This window comes from Lethenteron reissneri, chromosome 21 (genome assembly GCF_015708825.2).
Source record: "Lethenteron reissneri isolate LAM-NWPU_2019-01 chromosome 21, ASM1570882v1, whole genome shotgun sequence".
Lineage (NCBI taxonomy): Eukaryota > Metazoa > Chordata > Hyperoartia > Petromyzontiformes > Petromyzontidae > Lethenteron > Lethenteron reissneri.
In genome coordinates this window covers 16,181,298-16,208,214 of record NC_083799.1, presented here as the reverse complement: position 1 = coordinate 16,208,214, position 26,917 = coordinate 16,181,298, and the positions used below count along the sequence as shown (strand labels likewise).

Below are 26,917 nucleotides of genomic sequence, written 5' to 3'. Positions count from 1 at the left end.
TGCATCTCCAGGTTCCACATCATGAATGATGAGCTTCGCTGTTTTTCCTTCCTGCTTAATCTCATATTTATCGCCGGGCTGGAGTAAAGTGGAGTCCTTTTTCCAAGCGACTTCCACAGCCGGTTTGGAAAGCTGACAAGTAAGAGTGGCACTTCCAAACTCATCGGCTTCCTGATCTTCTAGGTGTTCTTTAATAAGTACTGGAGCTTCTGTAGGTCAGATATGACTTTGTAAATATCCTGATTACAAAAAATAGCTACGAAATTAAAGTCACTGGGAATACCCATGGGGTTCCATTCCGAAAGATTTCTATCATTTCGGTGAAGTAAACCAAAATAAAATATAGCAACCTGTTAGGTTTACTAAACAATTGCAGTGGAATAAAAATTTATATGCAGCGTAAAAGTATGATTGGGAATTAATGGATGGATACATCATTTACAAACGAATACAATCATATATTAATTATACACATGGAACGCTGATGCGTTAATGTTCAAAAAGACAATTCATGAAAATGGATGATTTTCTATTTTCAACATCTCCATTCGCTTAACCTTACCTTTGACATTGAGAACTGCAGAGGTGTGGTCATCTCCAGTGTCACAGTCATATTTCCCTGCATCTCCAGGTTCCACATCATGAATGATGAGCTTCGCTGTTTTTCCTTCCTGCTTTATCTCATATTTATCGCTGGGTTGGAGTAAATTGGAGTCCTTTTTCCAAGCGACTTCCACAGCCGGTTTGGAAAGCTGACAAGTAAGAGTGGCACTTCCAAACTCATCGGCTTCCTGGTCCACCAGACCTTCTGATATTTTAACAGGGGCTTCTGTTGGTATACATTTGAAAATTAAATTGTTTAATTATATCAAGATGAAAATTCACGTATTTGTGGTTTGTATATGGATGTAAAAATATATCCTTGTTTACCTTTGACTTTGAGAACTGCACAAGTGTGGTCATCTTTAGTGTCACAGCCATATTGCCCTGCATCTCCAGGTTCCACATCATGAATGATGAGCTTCGCTGTTTTTCCTTCCTGCTTTATCTCATATTTATCGCTGGCCTGGAGTAAAGTGGAGTCCTTTTTCCAAGCGACATCCACAGCCGGTTTGGAAAGCTGACAAGTAAGAGTGGCACTTCCAAACTCATCAGCTTCCTGATCTTCTAGGTGTTCTTTAATGAGTACTGGAGCTTCTGTAAGTCAGATATCACCTTGTAAATATCCTGATTACAAAAAATATCTACTAAATTAAAGTCACTGGGAATACCCATGGGGTTCCATTCCAAAAGATTTCTATCATTTCGTTAAAGTAAATCAAATAAATATCTAGCAACCTCTTTAGTTTTCTAAACATTTGCAGTAGAATTAAAATTAATATACAGCGTAAAAGTATGAATTCGTATTAATGGATGGATACATTGTTTACAAACGAATACAATCATATATTATTGAAACGCATGGAACGTTAAAGCGTTAATGTTCCAAAAGACGATTCATGAAAATGGATTATTTTCTAATTTCAACATCTCCATTCGCTTCACCTGACCTTTGACATTGAAAACTGCAGAGGTGTGGTCATCTCCAGTGTCACAGTAATATTTCCCTGCATCTCCAGGTTCCACATCATGAATGATGAGCTTCGCTGTTTTTCCTTCCTGCTTTATCTCATATTTATCGCTGGGCTGGAGTAAAGTGGAGTCCTTTTTCCAAGCGACTTCCACAGCCGGTTTGGAAAGCTGACAAGTAAGAGTGGCACTTCCAAACTCATCGGCTTCCTGGTCCACCAGACCTTCTGATATTTTAACAGGGGCTTCTGTTGGTATACATTTGAAAATTAAATTGTTTAATTATATCAAGATGAAAATTCACGTATTTGTGGTTTGTATATGGATGTAAAAATATATCCTTGTTTACCTTTGACTTTGAGAACTGCACAAGTGTGGTCATCTTTTGTGTCACAGCCATATTGCCCTGCATCTCCAGGTTCCACATCATGAATGATGAGCTTCGCTGTTTTTCCTTCCTGCTTTATCTCATATTTATCGCTGGGCTGGAGTAAAGTGGAGTCCTTTTTCCAAGCGACATCCACAGCCGGTTTAGAAAGCTGACAAGTAAGAGTGGCACTTCCAAACTCATCAGCTTCCTGATCTTCTAGGTGTTCTTTAATAAGTACTGGAGCTTCTGTAGGTCAGATATCACCTTGTAAACATCCTGATTACAAAGAATATCTACTAAATTAAAGTGACTGGGAATACCCATGGGGTTCCATTCCAAAAGATTTCTATCATTTCGTTGAAGTAAATCAAATAAATATCTAGCAACCTCTTTAGTTTTCTAAACATTTGCAGCAGAATTAAAATTAATATACAGCGTAAAAGTATGAATGGGTATTAATGGATGGATACATTGTTTACACACGAATACAATCATATATTATTGAAACGCATGGAACGTTAAAGTGTTAATGTTCCAAAAGACGATTTATGAAAATTTATTATTTTCTAATTTCAACATCTCCATTCGCTTCACCTGACCTTTGACATTGAGAACTGCAGAGGTGTGGTCATATCCAGTGTCACAGTCATATTTTCCTGCATCTCCAGGTTCCACATCATGAATGATGAGCTTCGCTGTTTTTCCTTCCTGCTTAATCTCATATTTATCGCCGGGCTGGAGTAAAGTGGAGTCCTTTTTCCAAGCGACTTCCACAGCCGGTTTGGAAAGCTGACAAGTAAGAGTGGCACTTCCAAACTCATCGGCTTCCTGATCTTCTAGGTGTTCTTTAATAAGTACTGGAGCTTCTGTAGGTCAGATATGACTTTGTAAATATCCTGATTACAAAAAATAGCTACGAAATTAAAGTCACTGGGAATACCCATGGGGTTCCATTCCGAAAGATTTCTATCATTTCGGTGAAGTAAACCAAAATAAAATATAGCAACCTGTTAGGTTTACTAAACAATTGCAGTGGAATAAAAATTTATATGCAGCGTAAAAGTATGATTGGGAATTAATGGATGGATACATCATTTACAAACGAATACAATCATATATTAATTATACACATGGAACGCTGATGCGTTAATGTTCAAAAAGACAATTCATGAAAATGGATGATTTTCTATTTTCAACATCTCCATTCGCTTAACCTTACCTTTGACATTGAGAACTGCAGAGGTGTGGTCATCTCCAGTGTCACAGTCATATTTCCCTGCATCTCCAGGTTCCACATCATGAATGATGAGCTTCGCTGTTTTTCCTTCCTGCTTTATCTCATATTTATCGCTGGGTTGGAGTAAATTGGAGTCCTTTTTCCAAGCGACTTCCACAGCCGGTTTGGAAAGCTGACAAGTAAGAGTGGCACTTCCAAACTCATCGGCTTCCTGGTCCACCAGACCTTCTGATATTTTAACAGGGGCTTCTGTTGGTATACATTTGAAAATTAAATTGTTTAATTATATCAAGATGAAAATTCACATATTTGTGGTTTGTATATGGATGTAAAAATATATCCTTGTTTACCTTTGACTTTGAGAACTGCACAAGTGTGGTCATCTTTAGTGTCACAGCCATATTGCCCTGCATCTCCAGGTTCCACATCATGAATGATGAGCTTCGCTGTTTTTCCTTCCTGCTTTATCTCATATTTATCGCTGGCCTGGAGTAAAGTGGAGTCCTTTTTCCAAGCGACATCCACAGCCGGTTTGGAAAGCTGACAAGTAAGAGTGGCACTTCCAAACTCATCAGCTTCCTGATCTTCTAGGTGTTCTTTAATGAGTACTGGAGCTTCTGTAGGTCAGATATCACCTTGTAAATATCTTGATTACAAAGAATATCTACTAAATTAAAGTCACTGGGAATACCCATGGGGTTCCATTCCAAAAGATTTCTATCATTTCGTTAAAGTAAATCAAATAAATATCTAGCAACCTCTTTAGTTTTCTAAACATTTGCATCAGAATTAAAATTAATATACAGCGTAAAAGTATGCATGGGTATTAATGGATGGATACATTGTTTACAAACGAATACAATCATATATTCATTATACGCATGGAACGCTGATGCGTTATTGTTCAAAAAGACGATTCATAAAAATGGATGATTTTCGAATTTCAACATCTCCATTCGCTTCACCTGACCTTTGACATTGAGAACTGCAGAGGTGTGGTCATCTCCAGTGTCACAGTCATATTTCCCTGCATCTCCAGGTTCCACATCATGAATGATGAGCTTCGCTGTTTTTCCTTCCTGCTTTATCTCATATTTATCGCTGGGTTGGAGTAAATTGGAGTCCTTTTTCCAAGCGACTTCCACAGCCGGTTTGGAAAGCTGACAAGTAAGAGTGGCACTTCCAAACTCATCGGCTTCCTGGTCCACCAGACCTTCTGATATTTTAACAGGGGCTTCTGTTGGTATACATTTGAAAATTAAATTGTTTAATTATATCAAGATGAAAATTCACGTATTTGTGGTTTGTATATGGATGTAAAAATATATCCTTGTTTACCTTTGACTTTGAGAACTGCACAAGTGTGGTCACCTTTAGTGTCACAGCCATATTGCCCTGCATCTCCAGGTTCCACATCATGAATGATGAGCTTCGCTGTTTTTCCTTCCTGCTTTATCTCATATTTATCGCTGGGCTGGAGTAAAGTGGAGTCCTTTTTCCAAGCGACATCCACAGCCGGTTTGGAAAGCTGACAAGTAAGAGTGGCACTTCCAAATTCATCAGCTTCCTGATCTTCTAGGTGTTCTTTAATAAGTACTGGAGCTTCTGTAGGTCAGATATCACCTTGTAAATATCCTGATTACAAAGAATATCTACTAAATTAAAGTGACTGGGAATACCCATGGGGTTCCATTCCAAAAGATTTCTATCATTTCGTTGAAGTAAATCAAATAAATATCTAGCAACCTCTTTAGTTTTCTAAACATTTGCAGCAGAATTAAAATTATATATACAGCGTAAAAGTATGAATGGGTATTAATGGATGGATACATTGTTTACAAACGAATACAATCATATATTATTGAAACGCATGGAACGTTAAAGTGTTAATGTTCCAAAAGACGATTTATGAAAATTTATTATTTTCTAATTTCAACATCTCCATTCGCTTCACCTGACCTTTGACATTGAGAACTGCAGAGGTGTGGTCATATCCAGTGTCACAGTCATATTTTCCTGCATCTCCAGGTTCCACATCATGAATGATGAGCTTCGATATTTTTCCTTCCTGTTTAATCTCATATTTATCGCCGGGCTGGAGTAAAGTGGAGTCCTTTTTCCAAGCGACTTGCACAGCCGGTTTGGAAAGCTGACAAGTAAGAGTGGCACTTCCAAACTCATCGGCTTCCTGATCTTCTAGGTATTCTTTAATAAGTACTGGAGCTTCTGTAGGTCAGATATCACCTTGTAAATATCCTGATTACAAAGAATATCTACTAAATTAAAGTATCTGAGAATACCCATGGGGTTCCATTCTGAAAAATTTCTAACATTTCGGTGAAGTAAACCATAATATCTAGAAACCTATTAGGTTTACTAAACATTTGCAGTGGAATAAAAATGTATATGCAGCGTAAAAGTATGATTGGGAATTAATGGATGGATACATCATTTACAAACGAATACAATCATATATTAATTATACGCAAGGAACGCTGATGCGTTAGTGTTCAAAAAGACAATTCATGAAAATGGATGATTTTCTATTTTCAAAATCTCCATTTGCTTAACCTTACCTTTGACATTGAGAACTGCAGAGGTGTGATCATCTCCAGTGTCACAGTCATATTTCCCTGCATCTCCAGGTTCCACATCATGAATGATGAGCTTCGCTGTTTTTCCTTCCTGCTTTATCTCATATTTATCGCTGGGCTGGAGTAAAGTGGAGTCCTTTTTCCAAGCGACATCCACAGCCGGTTTGGAAAGCTGACAAGTAAGAGTGGCACTTCCAAACTCATCAGCTTCCTGATCTTCTAGGTGTTCTTTAATAAGTACTGGAGCTTCTGTAGGTCAGATATCACCTTGTAAATATCCTGATTACAAAGAATATCTACTAAATTAAAGTGACTGGGAATACCCATGGGGTTCCATTCCAAAAGATTTCTATCATTTCGTTGAAGTAAATCAAATAAATATCTAGCAACCTCTTTAGTTTTCTAAACATTTGCAGCAGAATTAAAATTAATATACAGCGTAAAAGTATGAATGGGTATTAATGGATGGATACATTGTTTACAAACGAATACAATCATATATTATTGAAACGCATGGAACGTTAAAGTGTTAATGTTCCAAAAGACGATTTATGAAAATTTATTATTTTCTAATTTCAACATCTCCATTCGCTTCACCTGACCTTTGACATTGAGAACTGCAGAGGTGTGGTCATATCCAGTGTCACAGTCATATTTTCCTGCATCTCCAGGTTCCACATCATGAATGATGAGCTTCGATATTTTTCCTTCCTGTTTAATCTCATACTTATCGCCGGGCTGGAGTAAAGTGGAGTCCTTTTTCCAAGCGACTTGCACAGCCGGTTTGGAAAGCTGACAAGTAAGAGTGGCACTTCCAAACTCATCGGCTTCCTGATCTTCTAGGTATTCTTTAATAAGTACTGGAGCTTCTGTAGGTCAGATATCACCTTGTAAATATCCTGATTACAAAGAATATCTACTAAATTAAAGTCTCTGAGAATACCCATGGGGTTCCATTCTGAAAAATTTCTAACATTTCGGTGAAGTAAACCATAATATCTAGAAACCTATTAGGTTTACTAAACATTTGCAGTGGAATAAAAATGTATATGCAGCGTAAAAGTATGATTGGGAATTAATGGATGGATACATCATTTACAAACGAATACAATCATATATTAATTATACGCAAGGAACGCTGATGCGTTAGTGTTAAAAAAGACAATTCATGAAAATGGATGATTTTCTATTTTCAAAATCTCCATTTGCTTAACCTTACCTTTGACATTGAGAACTGCAGAGGTGTGATCATCTCCAGTGTCACAGTCATATTTCCCTGCATCTCCAGGTTCCACATCATGAATGATGAGCTTCGCTGTTTTTCCTTCCTGCTTTATCTCATATTTATCGCTGGGCTGGAGTAAAGTGGAGTCCTTTTTCCAAGCGACATCCACAGCCGGTTTGGAAAGCTGACAAGTAAGAGTGGCACTTCCAAACTCATCAGCTTCCTGATCTTCTAGGTGTTCTTTAATAAGTACTGGAGCTTCTGTAGGTCAGATATCACCTTGTAAATATCCTGATTACAAAGAATATCTACTAAATTAAAGTCACTGGGAATACCCATGGGGTTCCATTCCAAAAGATTTCTATCATTTCGTTGAAGTAAATCAAATAATTATTTAGCAACCTCTTTAGTTTTCTAAACATTTGCAGTGGAATTAAAATTAATATACAGCGTAAAAGTACGAATGGGTATTAATGGATGGATACATTGTTTACAAACGAATACAATCATATATTCATTATACGCATGGAACGCTGATGCGTTATTGTTCAAAAAGACGATTCATAAAAATGGATGATTTTCGAATTTCAACATCTCCATTCACTTCACCTGACCTTTGACATTGAGAACTGCAGAGGTGTGGTCATCTCCAGTGTCACAGTCATATTTCCCTGCATCTCCAGGTTCCACATCATGAATGATGAGCTTCGCTGTTTTTCCTTCCTGCTTTATCTCATATTTATCGCTGGGCCGGAGTAAAGTGGAGTCCTTTTTCCAAGCGACTTCCACAGCCGGTTTGGAAAGCTGACAAGTAAGAGTGGCACTTCCAAACTCATCAGCTTCCTGATCTTCTAGGTGTTCTTTAATAAGTACTGGAGCCTCTGTAAGTCAGATATCACCTTGTAAATATCCTGATTACAAAGAATATCTACTAAATTAAAGTCACTGGGAATACCCATGGGGTTCCACTCCAAAAGATTTCTATCATTTCGTTGAAGTAAATCAAATAAATATCTAGCAACCTCTTTAGTTTTCTAAACATTTGCAGTAGAATTAAAATTAATATACAGCGTAAAAGTATGAATTCGTATTAATGGATGGATACATTGTTTACAAACGAATACAATCATATATTATTGAAACGCATGGAACGTTAAAGCGTTAATGTTCCAAAAGACGATTCATGAAAATGGATTATTTTCTAATTTCAACATCTCCATTCGCTTCACCTGACCTTTGACATTGAAAACTGCAGAGGTGTGGTCATCTCCAGTGTCACAGTAATATTTCCCTGCATCTCCAGGTTCCACATCATGAATGATGAGCTTCGCTGTTTTTCCTTCCTGCTTTATCTCATATTTATCGCTGGGCTGGAGTAAAGTGGAGTCCTTTTTCCAAGCGACTTCCACAGCCGGTTTGGAAAGCTGACAAGTAAGAGTGGCACTTCCAAACTCATCAGCTTCCTGATCTTCTAGGTGTTCTTTAATAAATACTGGAGCTTCTGTAGGTCAGATAACACCTTGTAATTATCCTGATTACAAAGAATATCTAATAAATTAAAGTCACTGGCAATACCCATGGGGTTCCATTCCAAAATAATTCTATCATTTCGTTGAAGTCAACCAAAATAATATCTAGAAACCTCTTAGGTTTTCTAAACATTTACAGTGGAATAAAAATGTATATGCAGCGTAAAAGTATGAATGGGAATTAATGAATGGATACATTGTTTACAAACAAATACAATCATATATTAATTATACGCATGGAGCGCTAATGCGTTAATGTTCAAAAAGACAATTCATGAAAATGGATGATTTTCTATTTTCAACATCTCCATTCGCTTAACCTTACCTTTGACATTGAGAACTGCACAAGTGTGGTCATCTCCAGTGTCACAGTCATATTTCCCTGCATCTCCAGGTTCCACATCATGAATGATGAGCTTCGCTGTTTTTCCTTCCTGCTTTATCTCATATTTATCGCTGGGCTGGAGTAAAGTGGAGTCCTTTTTCCAAGCGACATCCACTGCCGGTTTGGAAAGCTGACAAGTAAGAGTGGCACTTCCAAACTCATCAGCTTCCTGATCTTCTAGGTGTTCTTTAATAAGTACTGGAGCTTCTGTAGGTCAGATATCACCTTGTAAATATCCTGATTACAAAGAATATCTACTAAATTAAAGTCACTAGGAATACCCATGGGGTTCCATTCCAAAAGATTTCTATCATTTCGTTGAAGTAAATCAAATAAATATCTAGCAACCTCTTTAGTTTTCTAAACATTTGCAGCAGAATTAAAATTAATATACAGCGTAAAAGTATGAATGGGTATTAATGGATGGATACATTGTTTACAAACGAATACAATCATATATTATTGAAACGCATGGAACGTTAAAGTGTTAATGTTCCAAAAGACGATTTATGAAAATGGATTATTTTCTAATTTCAACATCTCCATTCGCTTCACCTGACCTTTGACATTGAGAACTGCAGAGGTGTGGTCATATCCAGTGTCACAGTCATATTTTCCTGCATCTCCAGGTTCCACATCATGAATGATGAGCTTCGATATTTTTCCTTCCTGTTTAATCTCATATTTATCGCCGGGCTGGAGTAAAGTGGAGTCCTTTTTCCAAGCGACTTCCACAGCCGGTTTGGAAAGCTGACAAGTAAGAGTGGCACTTCCAAACTCATCGGCTTCCTGGTCCACCAGACCTTCTGATATTTTAACAGGGGCTTCTGTTGGTATACATTTGAAAATTAAATTGTTTAATTATATCAAGATGAAAATTCACGTATTTGTGGTTTGTATATGGATGTAAAAATATATCCTTGTTTACCTTTGACTTTGAGAACTGCACAAGTGTGGTCATCTTTTGTGTCACAGCCATATTGCCCTGCATCTCCAGGTTCCACATCATGAATGATGAGCTTCGCTGTTTTTCCTTCCTGCTTTATCTCATATTTATCGCTGGGCTGGAGTAAAGTGGAGTCCTTTTTCCAAGCGACATCCACAGCCGGTTTAGAAAGCTGACAAGTAAGAGTGGCACTTCCAAACTCATCAGCTTCCTGATCTTCTAGGTGTTCTTTAATAAGTACTGGAGCTTCTGTAGGTCAGATATCACCTTGTAAACATCCTGATTACAAAGAATATCTACTAAATTAAAGTGACTGGGAATACCCATGGGGTTCCATTCCAAAAGATTTCTATCATTTCGTTGAAGTAAATCAAATAAATATCTAGCAACCTCTTTAGTTTTCTAAACATTTGCAGCAGAATTAAAATTAATATACAGCGTAAAAGTATGAATGGGTATTAATGGATGGATACATTGTTTACACACGAATACAATCATATATTATTGAAACGCATGGAACGTTAAAGTGTTAATGTTCCAAAAGACGATTTATGAAAATTTATTATTTTCTAATTTCAACATCTCCATTCGCTTCACCTGACCTTTGACATTGAGAACTGCAGAGGTGTGGTCATATCCAGTGTCACAGTCATATTTTCCTGCATCTCCAGGTTCCACATCATGAATGATGAGCTTCGCTGTTTTTCCTTCCTGCTTAATCTCATATTTATCGCCGGGCTGGAGTAAAGTGGAGTCCTTTTTCCAAGCGACTTCCACAGCCGGTTTGGAAAGCTGACAAGTAAGAGTGGCACTTCCAAACTCATCGGCTTCCTGATCTTCTAGGTGTTCTTTAATAAGTACTGGAGCTTCTGTAGGTCAGATATGACTTTGTAAATATCCTGATTACAAAAAATAGCTACGAAATTAAAGTCACTGGGAATACCCATGGGGTTCCATTCCGAAAGATTTCTATCATTTCGGTGAAGTAAACCAAAATAAAATATAGCAACCTGTTAGGTTTACTAAACAATTGCAGTGGAATAAAAATTTATATGCAGCGTAAAAGTATGATTGGGAATTAATGGATGGATACATCATTTACAAACGAATACAATCATATATTAATTATACACATGGAACGCTGATGCGTTAATGTTCAAAAAGACAATTCATGAAAATGGATGATTTTCTATTTTCAACATCTCCATTCGCTTAACCTTACCTTTGACATTGAGAACTGCAGAGGTGTGGTCATCTCCAGTGTCACAGTCATATTTCCCTGCATCTCCAGGTTCCACATCATGAATGATGAGCTTCGCTGTTTTTCCTTCCTGCTTTATCTCATATTTATCGCTGGGTTGGAGTAAATTGGAGTCCTTTTTCCAAGCGACTTCCACAGCCGGTTTGGAAAGCTGACAAGTAAGAGTGGCACTTCCAAACTCATCGGCTTCCTGGTCCACCAGACCTTCTGATATTTTAACAGGGGCTTCTGTTGGTATACATTTGAAAATTAAATTGTTTAATTATATCAAGATGAAAATTCACATATTTGTGGTTTGTATATGGATGTAAAAATATATCCTTGTTTACCTTTGACTTTGAGAACTGCACAAGTGTGGTCATCTTTAGTGTCACAGCCATATTGCCCTGCATCTCCAGGTTCCACATCATGAATGATGAGCTTCGCTGTTTTTCCTTCCTGCTTTATCTCATATTTATCGCTGGCCTGGAGTAAAGTGGAGTCCTTTTTCCAAGCGACATCCACAGCCGGTTTGGAAAGCTGACAAGTAAGAGTGGCACTTCCAAACTCATCAGCTTCCTGATCTTCTAGGTGTTCTTTAATGAGTACTGGAGCTTCTGTAGGTCAGATATCACCTTGTAAATATCTTGATTACAAAGAATATCTACTAAATTAAAGTCACTGGGAATACCCATGGGGTTCCATTCCAAAAGATTTCTATCATTTCGTTAAAGTAAATCAAATAAATATCTAGCAACCTCTTTAGTTTTCTAAACATTTGCATCAGAATTAAAATTAATATACAGCGTAAAAGTATGCATGGGTATTAATGGATGGATACATTGTTTACAAACGAATACAATCATATATTCATTATACGCATGGAACGCTGATGCGTTATTGTTCAAAAAGACGATTCATAAAAATGGATGATTTTCGAATTTCAACATCTCCATTCGCTTCACCTGACCTTTGACATTGAGAACTGCAGAGGTGTGGTCATCTCCAGTGTCACAGTCATATTTCCCTGCATCTCCAGGTTCCACATCATGAATGATGAGCTTCGCTGTTTTTCCTTCCTGCTTTATCTCATATTTATCGCTGGGTTGGAGTAAATTGGAGTCCTTTTTCCAAGCGACTTCCACAGCCGGTTTGGAAAGCTGACAAGTAAGAGTGGCACTTCCAAACTCATCGGCTTCCTGGTCCACCAGACCTTCTGATATTTTAACAGGGGCTTCTGTTGGTATACATTTGAAAATTAAATTGTTTAATTATATCAAGATGAAAATTCACGTATTTGTGGTTTGTATATGGATGTAAAAATATATCCTTGTTTACCTTTGACTTTGAGAACTGCACAAGTGTGGTCACCTTTAGTGTCACAGCCATATTGCCCTGCATCTCCAGGTTCCACATCATGAATGATGAGCTTCGCTGTTTTTCCTTCCTGCTTTATCTCATATTTATCGCTGGGCTGGAGTAAAGTGGAGTCCTTTTTCCAAGCGACATCCACAGCCGGTTTGGAAAGCTGACAAGTAAGAGTGGCACTTCCAAATTCATCAGCTTCCTGATCTTCTAGGTGTTCTTTAATAAGTACTGGAGCTTCTGTAGGTCAGATATCACCTTGTAAATATCCTGATTACAAAGAATATCTACTAAATTAAAGTGACTGGGAATACCCATGGGGTTCCATTCCAAAAGATTTCTATCATTTCGTTGAAGTAAATCAAATAAATATCTAGCAACCTCTTTAGTTTTCTAAACATTTGCAGCAGAATTAAAATTATTATATACAGCGTAAAAGTATGAATGGGTATTAATGGATGGATACATTGTTTACAAACGAATACAATCATATATTATTGAAACGCATGGAACGTTAAAGTGTTAATGTTCCAAAAGACGATTTATGAAAATTTATTATTTTCTAATTTCAACATCTCCATTCGCTTCACCTGACCTTTGACATTGAGAACTGCAGAGGTGTGGTCATATCCAGTGTCACAGTCATATTTTCCTGCATCTCCAGGTTCCACATCATGAATGATGAGCTTCGATATTTTTCCTTCCTGTTTAATCTCATATTTATCGCCGGGCTGGAGTAAAGTGGAGTCCTTTTTCCAAGCGACTTGCACAGCCGGTTTGGAAAGCTGACAAGTAAGAGTGGCACTTCCAAACTCATCGGCTTCCTGATCTTCTAGGTATTCTTTAATAAGTACTGGAGCTTCTGTAGGTCAGATATCACCTTGTAAATATCCTGATTACAAAGAATATCTACTAAATTAAAGTATCTGAGAATACCCATGGGGTTCCATTCTGAAAAATTTCTAACATTTCGGTGAAGTAAACCATAATATCTAGAAACCTATTAGGTTTACTAAACATTTGCAGTGGAATAAAAATGTATATGCAGCGTAAAAGTATGATTGGGAATTAATGGATGGATACATCATTTACAAACGAATACAATCATATATTAATTATACGCAAGGAACGCTGATGCGTTAGTGTTCAAAAAGACAATTCATGAAAATGGATGATTTTCTATTTTCAAAATCTCCATTTGCTTAACCTTACCTTTGACATTGAGAACTGCAGAGGTGTGATCATCTCCAGTGTCACAGTCATATTTCCCTGCATCTCCAGGTTCCACATCATGAATGATGAGCTTCGCTGTTTTTCCTTCCTGCTTTATCTCATATTTATCGCTGGGCTGGAGTAAAGTGGAGTCCTTTTTCCAAGCGACATCCACAGCCGGTTTGGAAAGCTGACAAGTAAGAGTGGCACTTCCAAACTCATCAGCTTCCTGATCTTCTAGGTGTTCTTTAATAAGTACTGGAGCTTCTGTAGGTCAGATATCACCTTGTAAATATCCTGATTACAAAGAATATCTACTAAATTAAAGTGACTGGGAATACCCATGGGGTTCCATTCCAAAAGATTTCTATCATTTCGTTGAAGTAAATCAAATAAATATCTAGCAACCTCTTTAGTTTTCTAAACATTTGCAGCAGAATTAAAATTAATATACAGCGTAAAAGTATGAATGGGTATTAATGGATGGATACATTGTTTACAAACGAATACAATCATATATTATTGAAACGCATGGAACGTTAAAGTGTTAATGTTCCAAAAGACGATTTATGAAAATTTATTATTTTCTAATTTCAACATCTCCATTCGCTTCACCTGACCTTTGACATTGAGAACTGCAGAGGTGTGGTCATATCCAGTGTCACAGTCATATTTTCCTGCATCTCCAGGTTCCACATCATGAATGATGAGCTTCGATATTTTTCCTTCCTGTTTAATCTCATACTTATCGCCGGGCTGGAGTAAAGTGGAGTCCTTTTTCCAAGCGACTTGCACAGCCGGTTTGGAAAGCTGACAAGTAAGAGTGGCACTTCCAAACTCATCGGCTTCCTGATCTTCTAGGTATTCTTTAATAAGTACTGGAGCTTCTGTAGGTCAGATATCACCTTGTAAATATCCTGATTACAAAGAATATCTACTAAATTAAAGTCTCTGAGAATACCCATGGGGTTCCATTCTGAAAAATTTCTAACATTTCGGTGAAGTAAACCATAATATCTAGAAACCTATTAGGTTTACTAAACATTTGCAGTGGAATAAAAATGTATATGCAGCGTAAAAGTATGATTGGGAATTAATGGATGGATACATCATTTACAAACGAATACAATCATATATTAATTATACGCAAGGAACGCTGATGCGTTAGTGTTAAAAAAGACAATTCATGAAAATGGATGATTTTCTATTTTCAAAATCTCCATTTGCTTAACCTTACCTTTGACATTGAGAACTGCAGAGGTGTGATCATCTCCAGTGTCACAGTCATATTTCCCTGCATCTCCAGGTTCCACATCATGAATGATGAGCTTCGCTGTTTTTCCTTCCTGCTTTATCTCATATTTATCGCTGGGCTGGAGTAAAGTGGAGTCCTTTTTCCAAGCGACATCCACAGCCGGTTTGGAAAGCTGACAAGTAAGAGTGGCACTTCCAAACTCATCAGCTTCCTGATCTTCTAGGTGTTCTTTAATAAGTACTGGAGCTTCTGTAGGTCAGATATCACCTTGTAAATATCCTGATTACAAAGAATATCTACTAAATTAAAGTCACTGGGAATACCCATGGGGTTCCATTCCAAAAGATTTCTATCATTTCGTTGAAGTAAATCAAATAATTATTTAGCAACCTCTTTAGTTTTCTAAACATTTGCAGTGGAATTAAAATTAATATACAGCGTAAAAGTACGAATGGGTATTAATGGATGGATACATTGTTTACAAACGAATACAATCATATATTCATTATACGCATGGAACGCTGATGCGTTATTGTTCAAAAAGACGATTCATAAAAATGGATGATTTTCGAATTTCAACATCTCCATTCACTTCACCTGACCTTTGACATTGAGAACTGCAGAGGTGTGGTCATCTCCAGTGTCACAGTCATATTTCCCTGCATCTCCAGGTTCCACATCATGAATGATGAGCTTCGCTGTTTTTCCTTCCTGCTTTATCTCATATTTATCGCTGGGCCGGAGTAAAGTGGAGTCCTTTTTCCAAGCGACTTCCACAGCCGGTTTGGAAAGCTGACAAGTAAGAGTGGCACTTCCAAACTCATCAGCTTCCTGATCTTCTAGGTGTTCTTTAATAAGTACTGGAGCCTCTGTAAGTCAGATATCACCTTGTAAATATCCTGATTACAAAGAATATCTACTAAATTAAAGTCACTGGGAATACCCATGGGGTTCCACTCCAAAAGATTTCTATCATTTCGTTGAAGTAAATCAAATAAATATCTAGCAACCTCTTTAGTTTTCTAAACATTTGCAGTAGAATTAAAATTAATATACAGCGTAAAAGTATGAATTCGTATTAATGGATGGATACATTGTTTACAAACGAATACAATCATATATTATTGAAACGCATGGAACGTTAAAGCGTTAATGTTCCAAAAGACGATTCATGAAAATGGATTATTTTCTAATTTCAACATCTCCATTCGCTTCACCTGACCTTTGACATTGAAAACTGCAGAGGTGTGGTCATCTCCAGTGTCACAGTAATATTTCCCTGCATCTCCAGGTTCCACATCATGAATGATGAGCTTCGCTGTTTTTCCTTCCTGCTTTATCTCATATTTATCGCTGGGCTGGAGTAAAGTGGAGTCCTTTTTCCAAGCGACTTCCACAGCCGGTTTGGAAAGCTGACAAGTAAGAGTGGCACTTCCAAACTCATCAGCTTCCTGATCTTCTAGGTGTTCTTTAATAAGTACTGGAGCTTCTGTAGGTCAGATAACACCTTGTAATTATCCTGATTACAAAGAATATCTAATAAATTAAAGTCACTGGCAATACCCATGGGGTTCCATTCCAAAATAATTCTATCATTTCGTTGAAGTCAACCAAAATAATATCTAGAAACCTCTTAGGTTTTCTAAACATTTACAGTGGAATAAAAATGTATATGCAGCGTAAAAGTATGAATGGGAATTAATGAATGGATACATTGTTTACAAACAAATACAATCATATATTAATTATACGCATGGAGCGCTAATGCGTTAATGTTCAAAAAGACAATTCATGAAAATGGATGATTTTCTATTTTCAACATCTCCATTCGCTTAACCTTACCTTTGACATTGAGAACTGCACAAGTGTGGTCATCTCCAGTGTCACAGTCATATTTCCCTGCATCTCCAGGTTCCACATCATGAATGATGAGCTTCGCTGTTTTTCCTTCCTGCTTTATCTCATATTTATCGCTGGGCTGGAGTAAAGTGGAGTCCTTTTTCCAAGCGACATCCACTGCCGGTTTGGAAAGCTGACAAGTAAGAGTGGCACTTCCAAACTCATCAGCTTCCTGATCTTCTAGGTGTTCTTTAATAAGTACTGGAGCTTCTGTAGGTCAGATATCACCTTGTAAATATCCTGATTACAAAGAATATCTACTAAATTAAAGTCACTAGGAATACCCATGGGGTTCCATTCCAAAAGATTTCTATCATTTCGTTGAAGTAAATCAAATAAATATCTAGCAACCTCTTTAGTTTTCTAAACATTTGCAGCAGAATTAAAATTAATATACAGCGTAAAAGTATGAATGGGTATTAATGGATGGATACATTGTTTACAAACGAATACAATCATATATTATTGAAACGCATGGAACGTTAAAGTGTTAATGTTCCAAAAGACGATTTATGAAAATGGATTATTTTCTAATTTCAACATCTCCATTCGCTTCACCTGACCTTTGACATTGAGAACTGCAGAGATGTGGTCATATCCAGTGTCACAGTCATATTTTCCTGCATCTCCAGGTTCCACATCATGAATGATGAGCTTCGATATTTTTCCTTCCTGTTTAATCTCATATTTATCGCCGGGCTGGAGTAAAGTGGAGTCCTTTTTCCAAGCGACTTGCACAGCCGGTTTGGAAAGCTGACAAGTAAGAGTGGCACTTCCAAACTCATCGGCTTCCTGATCTTCTAGGTGTTCTTTAATAAGTACTGGAGCTTCTGTAGGTCAGATATCACCTTGTTAATATCCTGATTACAAAGAATATCTACTAAATTAAACTCTCTGAGAATACCCATGGGGTTCCATTCTGAAAAATTTCTAACATTTCGGTGAAGTAAACCATAATATCTAGAAACCTATTAGGTTTACTAAACATTTGCAGTGGAATAAAAATGTATATGCAGCGTAAAAGTATGATTGGGAATTAATGGATGGATACATCATTTACAAACTAATACAATCATATATTAATTATACGCAAGGAACGCTGATGCGTTAGTGTTCAAAAAGACAATTCATGAAAATGGATGATTTTCTATTTTCAACATCTCCATTTGCTTAACCTTACCTTTGACATTGAGAACTGCAGAGGTGTGGTCATCTCCAGTGTCACAGTCATATTTCCCTGCATCTCCAGGTTCCACATCATGAATGATGAGCTTCGCTGTTTTTCCTTCCTGCTTTATCTCATATTTATCGCTGGGCTGGAGTAAAGTGGAGTCCTTTTTCCAAGCGATTTCCACAGCCGGTTTGGAAAGCTGACAAGTAAGAGTGGCACTTCCAAACTCATCAGCTTCCTGATCTTCTAGGTGTTCTTTAATAAGTACTGGAGCTTCTGTAGGTCAGATATCACCTTGTAAATATCCTGATTACAAAGAATATCTACTAAATTAAAGTCACTGGGAATACCCATGGGGTTCCATTCCAAAAGATTTCTATCATTTCGTTGAAGTAAATCAAATAATTATTTAGCAACCTCTTTAGTTTTCTAAACATTTGCAGTGGAATTAAAATTAATATACAGCGTAAAAGTACGAATGGGTATTAATGCATGGATACATTGTTTACAAACGAATACAATCATATATTCATTATACGCATGGAACGCTGATGCGTTATTGTTCAAAAAGACGATTCATAAAAATGGATGATTTTCGAATTTCAACATCTCCATTCGCTTCACCTGACCTTTGACATTGAGAACTGCAGAGGTGTGGTCATCTCCAGTGTCACAGTCATATTTCCCTGCATCTCCAGGTTCCACATCATGAATGATGAGCTTCGCTGTTTTTCCTTCCTGCTTTATCTCATATTTATCGCTGGGCCGGAGTAAAGTGGAGTCCTTTTTCCAAGCGACTTCCACAGCCGGTTTGGAAAGCTGACAAGTAAGAGTGGCACTTCCAAACTCATCAGCTTCCTGATCTTCTAGGTGTTCTTTAATAAGTACTGGAGCTTCTGTAGGTCAGATATCACCTTGTAAATATCCTGATTACAAAGAATAGCTACGAAATTAAAGTCACTGGGAATACCCATGGGGTTCCATTCCGAAAGATTTCTATCATTTCGGTGAAGTAAACCAAAATAGAATCTAGCAACCTGTTAGGTTTTCTAAACATTGACAGTGGAATAAAAATGTATATGCAGCGTAAAAGTATGAATGGGAATTAATGAATGGATACATTGTTTACAAACAAATACAATCATATATTAATTATACGCATGGAGCGCTAATGCGTTAATGTTCAAAAAGACAATTCATGAAAATGGATGATTTTCTATTTTCAACATCTCCATTCGCTTAACCTTACCTTTGACATTGAGAACTGCACAAGTGTGGTCATCTCCAGTGTCACAGTCATATTTCCCTGCATCTCCAGGTTTCACATCATGAATGATGAGCTTCGCTGTTTTTCCTTCCTGCTTTATCTCATATTTATCGCTGGGCTGGAGTAAAGTTGAGTCCTTTTTCCAAGCGACTTCCACAGCCGGTTTGGAAAGCTGACAAGTAAGAGTGGTACTTCCAAACTCATCGGCTTCCTGGTCCACCAGGCCTTCCTTGATCAGGACCGGGGCTTCTGTTGATAAAGTTGTAACCAAGCTGAACAAAATATTGTAATACAAACCTCATCAAAACCTTGCATATATAACCGTAAATGTATATGTAAACACACACATGACAAACATTTTTTCAATTGAAAAAATCAATCCTCTCGCGTGTTATGGACTGTGTCCTGCATATGAGCTTTGACTATATGCCTGCTTTAACACGTACGTTTCCAGCACGTTAGCACACATTTTCATCGTGGGTGTAACAATTCTGGATGGTCCATTGCTCGGTCTCCTTCCTCGGATTTCCTTCGCCTTGCTGTGGTGTGCAGTGTGTGCGCACGTGGGTTGAATTCTCTCTACTCTGTCTGTCTCTGTATTCGATAAATGTAAATAACACATCATTATCTTTTCCCCCTTTCATGATCACACTGCTGAGGTCTTGACATCTCCAGTGTCACATCCATACTCTCCTGCATCGCCAGGGTCCAAGTTGTGGATTGCAAGCATCGCCAAAACCCCTCTCGGCTGATGGAATATTTTGGACCGGGCAAAATAATGCAACTGCCCTTCCTCCAATCAACGTTTCCGAACAGCTTTGAAAGCTGAGAACTGAGAGTGGCACTTCCAAACTCATTGGCCTTCTGATCTTTCAGGGCAGTACATACCCACACCGGAGCTTCTGTCGTCAAACTACAATTTTAAATTACATTTCATAACATTGACTGCTTTGGAATATTGTCTAACTTACACTATTATGGTTACCCAAGTGCTAGAGATCACATTTAATTTGGCCTAATAGGGCTTCCAAGGTGCCTAGCATGCGTGGACGAGTAGACCAACGTGCTCCCTAGAGTGTCTCCCTAGAGCTTTCTCCAGTGGAGATCCTTCTGTGCAGCAATGGCGTGTGCGAGCATTTGCAGGGCTGCACCTTCATCTTTGCGCTTCACCTCTCAATTTTGGCTTCCACTATTCTAACTGCCAAAATTCGTGCAATAAACTGCGCCGCGTCTCTGGCCACGGCCATTACCTTTGATGGTGAGCCTCGCTGTCGAGGAGATAGTCCTGGCCACAAATCTGACGTCGCCGCTCTCCTCGGGTATGAGGTTCTTGAGGAGCAGGGTGTTGCTCCTCCCCCTGCAACCGATCTCTGCCCGTCCTCCTGCCAGCAGCTCCGAGCCGTTGAGCAGCCAGCGGCAGCCGTCGATGGCCTCGTGCGAGAGCTCGCACACGAACAGGGCGCTCTCTTCCTCCATCACCTCTTGGCTCTCCAACTCCCTGGTTATCGTCAGCTTCAATTCTAAGAAGACAAAAAAGGCATACAAGACCTTGAATCGATTTTAATGATTGCACAACAGCTCTGACTAATGAAATGACGTTGCTGTTCATTATGAGGCAAAGGTCAGTGCTAAAAGTGTACTTTTCGGTGGTGATTAAGTTGAGTACTAATGAGTTGCTTTCAATGTATTCAATGCCACTTACACTGATACCACATTGTACAGTGAGGTCGAGATGTGACTTGAGTACGAATTCTCGCTCGAGATCCAAAGTGGTCCAAAAGACACAAGTGGCTCATGAACTGCACCTCCATTGGCACAGTTGGCTACGTACGGTGGGAAAGAAGTTCCATATACATAGAACACAAACTCCCATGTGATAATGCAGATCGTGATGTGACACATCGAGAATAATGATCGAGTGGCAGCCAAGCAATGAAGCACATCTACAAACAGGGGCCACTGGGGAGATGGAGCGGAAGATGGCGGCAGCGTGGGGAGGCCTTCATCCAGCAGTGGATTGACCATGGCAGACAACGACGATCACAATATCGGACGCGGCGCGATCGCCGTAACACTCGGACCGCACCTTGCACGTGCAGCGTCGCGGTCGTGCTGGCGTCCCCGGCGCGGCACGAGTAGGAGCCCGCGTCCTCGCAGCGCAGGTCGTGCACCAGCAGGCGCAGCGAGCGCCCGGCGTGCACCACCTCGTACTTGTCGGACGGCGTGAGCGGACGGGAGAAGCGACCTCCGCGCCACTCAACGCCGACGCCAGGCGGCGCGTCGCGTGACAGCGAGCACCGCAGCTCAGCCGTGCCCTGCTCTTCCCCAAACACGTCCTCCAGTTCCCGCTCGAATGCCAAGGGTTCCTCTGCAGGCGTGGGGGGGAGGGAGGGGGAGGTGTTGACAGTAAATAGATTCGTTAGCGTGGATTCTTATTTTGAACATGCAATGGGACACTCGGCTAGCCGACCACACGTGTTACAGCGTGAGATATCCTATCCTGTGTAAGCAAAAAGATGCCAGATGCCGCTCGCAACTTTAATCCGCCCTTTACTTTGACCGACTTATCGGTGACTGCGGTGCATCTGCTGATGATACGCAGTAACCATAGCATCCACGTGGAACACTAAGAGTGGTTTTTCAGCCCAAACCTCATGGACGGTGATTTTTATGGACATAGACTGGTGGACGGTTGCCATCTGTCCCAGAATAATTAAAGTGCCGTTTTTTATCAGTTCAAAAACACCAATCAAGGCAATGTTTTTACATCAAGTTCTTCCCTCTTCCGGGATTGTGAGATAATTCTTCTTCTCCTCCTGATATCTTCGGAGCTTTTTTGTAACTCAGAGGTGGCAACCTTTAGACCCGGGGCAGCCACGTCCACAGCGCTCCGATCCAACCAAACGCTCACCCTTCACGTGCAACTGGGCCGTCTGTTCGGCACCCTCTGCCCGGAAGGTGACGGTGCCAGCGTCCTCCGTCGTGAGGTTGCTCAGCTTGAGCACGTGACAGCGCCCGTCCCGCGAGATCTCCGTGGCCTCGCCCGGCACGAGCTGCACGTCGTTCAAGGAGCCACTCGGCGTCGTCCACGTCGGCGCGGGAGAGCTCGCAGCGGAACACTGCGGTGCCCTTCTCCTCCGCGTCAACGTCTCCCATGGCCCGGGTCACTCGCACGTCGCGCCCTGAGCCGCGGGGGGACAGAGGGCATCTCCTGTAAATCTCGTGGCCGCACAGCGAGGCGGTGGGTTCCGTGTTCTCTCGCGGTATTCGCGAGGAGGGAGACGTTCCGGAGATGCGCGTGAATTGGAGATTTCGCGGATAATGAATTACCTTAACTTAATAAGCTATTAAATACATGAAAATTATCATCACACCATTTTTGTTATTGCTTATAATAAATATAAAGTAAATACAAATTTATATTAAAGTATTCAATATTTATTTATCAATTAATTTACCTCATCCCATCGCTTTATCTCATCACTTTATCTCATCACTTAAACTTGCATCACATTCTCTCTCGCCGCTTTATCTCATCACTCTCTCTCTCGATGCAGCCTTGCATCGGGTCCCAGGTTAGAACTTCACGGATCGCCACAAATCGCGGGTGGCAAGTTCGCGAACGATGAGGGAGCACCGCGCTCCGTGAACGTCTGCGGGCGCGACACGCGCGGGTGGCGCGGTGTCCCACCTCGCACGGTGAGGACAGCAGCAGTGCTGGTCCCGCCGGCCCGGCACGAATACTCCCCCGCGTCGTCTTGGTGCACTCGGCGGATCGTGAGGCACGCTCTGCCGGCCTCCTGCACCATGTGATGCTTGCTCGAGGGGTTCAGGGCAACGCGGCCGTGGAACCAGGCGACGGAGGGGAGCGGGGTGGTGTTGGCTCGATGGAACGCGCAGGAGATCGTCACGTCCTCTCTTTCCGTCACTTCCGTGTCCGCAAGTCCGCTCGACACCTCCAAAGGTGCCTCTGCGGGGTCACGGACAAAAGATTGGAGAACGGATGAACAAAAACTATCGCTGAAATATTGTTAACATTGCCTGTATGTACAAAAATCCAGTCTGATATGAATACATTCTATATAAGATTGTACAATCTACCTCAATGGAACCAATAAACTCGATTTAATGATCAACCTCTTTTTTTAACTTGAACAAAAAAACCGCCGCTTATACCACACCGCGTTCGTTCAATGGCAAACTCACCCAGAACGAGCACCATGGCCCATTTGGACAATAATAAGAAAAAGGTGTGAAGCCAAGCGGCGCGTGGAGGTCACGCGGCGCGTGCAAACCGCGCCTGCACGGCCGCCCCCGCCGGCGACGGTGTCCGTACCGTGGACCGTGAGCACCGCGGCCGTCGAGGCCTTCCCGGCGCGGAAGGTGACGGTGCCGGACATGGAGGGGCACGCGACGGGGATGACGACGCGATGCACGCGGCCGTCCCGCTCCACCGCGGCGAGCCCCGGGAACGCCGCGCTCAGCTCCACGCCGTTCAGCGTCCACCGCACCGCCTTGACCCGCTCGGCCGATACCTCGCACTCGAGCGTCGCGCCCTCCGGCTCGGTCGCCTCCACGTCGCGCAGCGGCCGCACCACGCGGATCTCGGGCTCTGCCCGCCGCGTGCCACACCAGGCCGGAGAATTAGCGGCTCGGCGACGAAGGGAGAGACGTGCCGGGCATCCAGTTCAGAATTAAAGTCCATTCGACCCTCCTCACTATGAACTAATCAGCTAGGAAGGGCGTGCATTTTTTAAACAAAATAGCCTTGGTCACCTCCGATCAGCACGGTTGGCTATGTAAGATGCGGAAGAAGTTCAACATACATATCCTTTGGTGCTCTACAATGCACCTAACCGACACGGATGACAAGAGTGGTGTTTTTGACCTTCTCTCATGTCCACTCCAAACAAAACGCTTGACGATTTCAACGATAGAGCCACAACACCGTCGCGACGTATTCACTGATGCATCGTGTGTCCGCATTCTAAGTCTACACGGACAGCCATTTCGTCAATCCACTGCTCGGGCCTCTACACCGCGTGGATCGTGGCGTTTATTTGACCATACTTCACCACACTGGTCAGCGTGGGTCGGTGAAGTCAAAGAGCACAGACGCAGAGTACAACAACGTTCGCCCCAGCGTGTCAACAGAACGACGATTCGTCCATGCGTCGACAAGCGCTGACGAAGCCTCGGCCTATTACCCTCGACGAGGAGGCTCGCCGACGTCCTGTCGTCCGCGGCGTCGCACGTGTAGCGGCCTTCGTCGGAAAAGCGAGCGTCTTGCACGACGAGCCGCCGGTAGCAGCCGTCGGCGACCGCCCGGATGCGAGGCGCCTCGTCTCCCGCCTCGTCTCCCGTGTCCCTGTCGTCGAGAATCACCTCCTCGTCACCGCGCGACCACCGCACGGCGGCGTTCGCGCGGGACACCTGGCACTCCAGCACCACTCGGTGGCCCTCCATGGCGACCTTTTCCCGGAGGCCTTTCACGAACCGCACCGGCAGCTCTGCGTGGAACGACCGGGACACGGGGGAGTTTGTAGCACGGCCCGATAATGTATGTGTATGTATGTATGTTGAACTTCTTTCGCACCATATGTAGCCAACCGTGCTAATCGGAGGTGTGGGAAAGACTTCTGCTGCGATTATATTTGTTAAAGTGAAGTTACCTTTTATTGTCAACGTCGCCGTGGACTCTGCATTCTCTGCGGTGAATGTTATGTCTCCTGCGTCGTCCGTCGTTACGTTACTCAGCAGAAGCGTGTAAGTTCTCGCTGCCAAAACAAATCACGCCTCACTTTGTGCAACATTCAACAAATGTACTGCGTGCAAAACATACTTGTGCCCACATCCAGTGAATTAAAATTGAAAAAAATGTAATCAATTACCGAGGAAGCAAACCGGGGCGTTTCACGCTGCGTTACCTTCCCGGCGCATCTTGATCCGTGGATCGGCACGGAGAGGCTTCCCATCGCGGAGCCAGCAGCCATCCACCTCGTCGTGCGACACCTCACACGTGAAGGCGGCTTCCTCCTTCTCGCGCACCTCCATGCTCGCCAGCGGACGCACGAACTGCACGTCGCGCACTACAACGCGGGAGAGGGCGCGCGTCAGGGGGCAAACGACGCGGCAGAACGATGCTGCGCGGGAACCCGCGCTCGTGCTCGACCTCGCTCGTGGCCTTACCGTGGACCGCGAGCGTGGCGGCGGTGACGTGGTCGCCGGCCCGGCATGAGTACGAGCCGCTGTCTCCGATCTCGGCGCGCGGCACCACGAGGCTGCGCTTGCGGCCCTGCGCGAGGATGCGGTGCCTCTTGCCGGGCTTCAGCTCCGCGTCGTCCTGGACACACGCAGGCGTCCATTTGATAACTAATCAACATCACCGTGATTGTGTGGGGACGAACCGGAACGTGACTTTTGCGGTCGCCAATGTAAAAAAAAACCACGCCGTCCTTTGGTGGCTCTGCCTTTGCAATGCAGAGAATCCAAAAGTTACGTTCTAAGTTTAGGCTGACGCGCGACACCGCTTTACCTTGAACCATTTGACCTCGGCATTGGCCTTGGAGACTTCGCAATCCAGGCTGGCGCTGCTCTTCTCCGGACAGCGCACGTCGAGCAGCTGCCTGGTGAACGTCACCGCGGGTTCTGCATACCGCGCATTCGCACCGTCGGGGCGAGGGGAGGGGGGGGGCATTCCGCGGCGCTAAGTCATTGGCGCTAATTGGCCCTCCGCGCTGCAAAACAATCCACGTCGTACGAACCCCGCTACCATCGTTCGAGTCACCGGGCCGTCGTGGTGAGGTGTTGACTGCCTCGCCTGGTATACAGGAGGTCGTGGGCTCGATCTGGACCCTGACGCCTGCTGCTGTATATTTGGAGTTTGCGCGTCTCTTTCTCCACGGTCGTGTGGATTTTTCTCAGGGTCCTCCACTTTTTCCCTCCACATTTAGAATCAACATCAAGCGTTTAAGATTATTTGGCCACCATGAATTTCCCTGTAAGCCACTGTGTCGAGTTGTCATTTGTGATGGCCTGGTCACTTCTAAAGGAGAGCTATATAGTTAAAGTGGGGCCTTACCCGATGAAATAAAAAATAGTTCGTAGTTTTCGTTTATAGTCTCACCCGTGACAGTGAGCCTGGCCTGAGGAGCGAATCCCCTCCGCCTCGAAGGCGACGATGCCGGAGTCGTCGAGGCGCAGCGCCGACAGCGTGAGGGTGTGAGTCTTGCCGGCGACGGCCGGGCGGCACCGGGCGCTCGGCTTGAGCTCGGTGCGATCGCGCCACCACCGCGCCACCACGTCGGCGTGCGACAGCTCCAGCTGGAAGGTAGCGGCCTCCGTGGCCGTGGCCGTCGCCGGCTGCAGGCCCCGCATGACCCGCACGTCACGGGCTGAGCCGGCAGAGGAGCACGAGGTTATCATTATTATTGTTGTTCACATTAAACATTTACAGCACTCAAATCCACTGCTGGATCACGGCATCCCTACATTGTCGGTCATGGGGGTTGTTAGGTCATACTTCACCATGACTGATTGGGAAATCACTCGCCACTGATCTCAGTCGCGGCTGGGAATCTTATTCAGGCAGCCGGATTCATCGCACAGTGCGCTAACCACTGTGCCACAGCACACCCACAATATTATTTTTAA

The 26,917-nt window shown here is 42.2% G+C and overlaps 1 protein-coding gene across 1 annotated transcript in view; it reads right to left on the bottom strand.

The window, feature by feature from the left end:
* Positions 1 to 2,485: 2,485 nt before the first annotated feature.
* LOC133344947 (obscurin-like) overlaps positions 2,486 to 26,917 on the bottom strand; it is a 60,835-nt gene continuing 36,403 nt past the window's right edge. Inside the window, 26 exon segments of the mRNA XM_061555276.1 lie at positions 2,486 to 2,553; positions 4,515 to 4,704; positions 5,131 to 5,150; positions 5,753 to 6,019; positions 6,990 to 7,256; positions 7,610 to 7,876; positions 8,230 to 8,244; positions 9,470 to 9,736; positions 10,458 to 10,647; positions 12,061 to 12,332; positions 14,293 to 14,538; positions 14,910 to 15,099; positions 17,385 to 17,404; positions 20,515 to 20,784; positions 21,351 to 21,632; positions 22,176 to 22,317; positions 22,355 to 22,446; positions 22,902 to 23,234; positions 23,601 to 23,876; positions 24,472 to 24,774; positions 24,937 to 25,041; positions 25,192 to 25,353; positions 25,454 to 25,607; positions 25,800 to 25,912; positions 26,391 to 26,409; positions 26,411 to 26,658. Of these exon segments, the coding sequence (XP_061411260.1) occupies positions 2,486 to 2,553; positions 4,515 to 4,704; positions 5,131 to 5,150; positions 5,753 to 6,019; positions 6,990 to 7,256; positions 7,610 to 7,876; positions 8,230 to 8,244; positions 9,470 to 9,736; positions 10,458 to 10,647; positions 12,061 to 12,332; positions 14,293 to 14,538; positions 14,910 to 15,099; positions 17,385 to 17,404; positions 20,515 to 20,784; positions 21,351 to 21,632; positions 22,176 to 22,317; positions 22,355 to 22,446; positions 22,902 to 23,234; positions 23,601 to 23,876; positions 24,472 to 24,774; positions 24,937 to 25,041; positions 25,192 to 25,353; positions 25,454 to 25,607; positions 25,800 to 25,912; positions 26,391 to 26,409; positions 26,411 to 26,658 (4,778 nt within the window).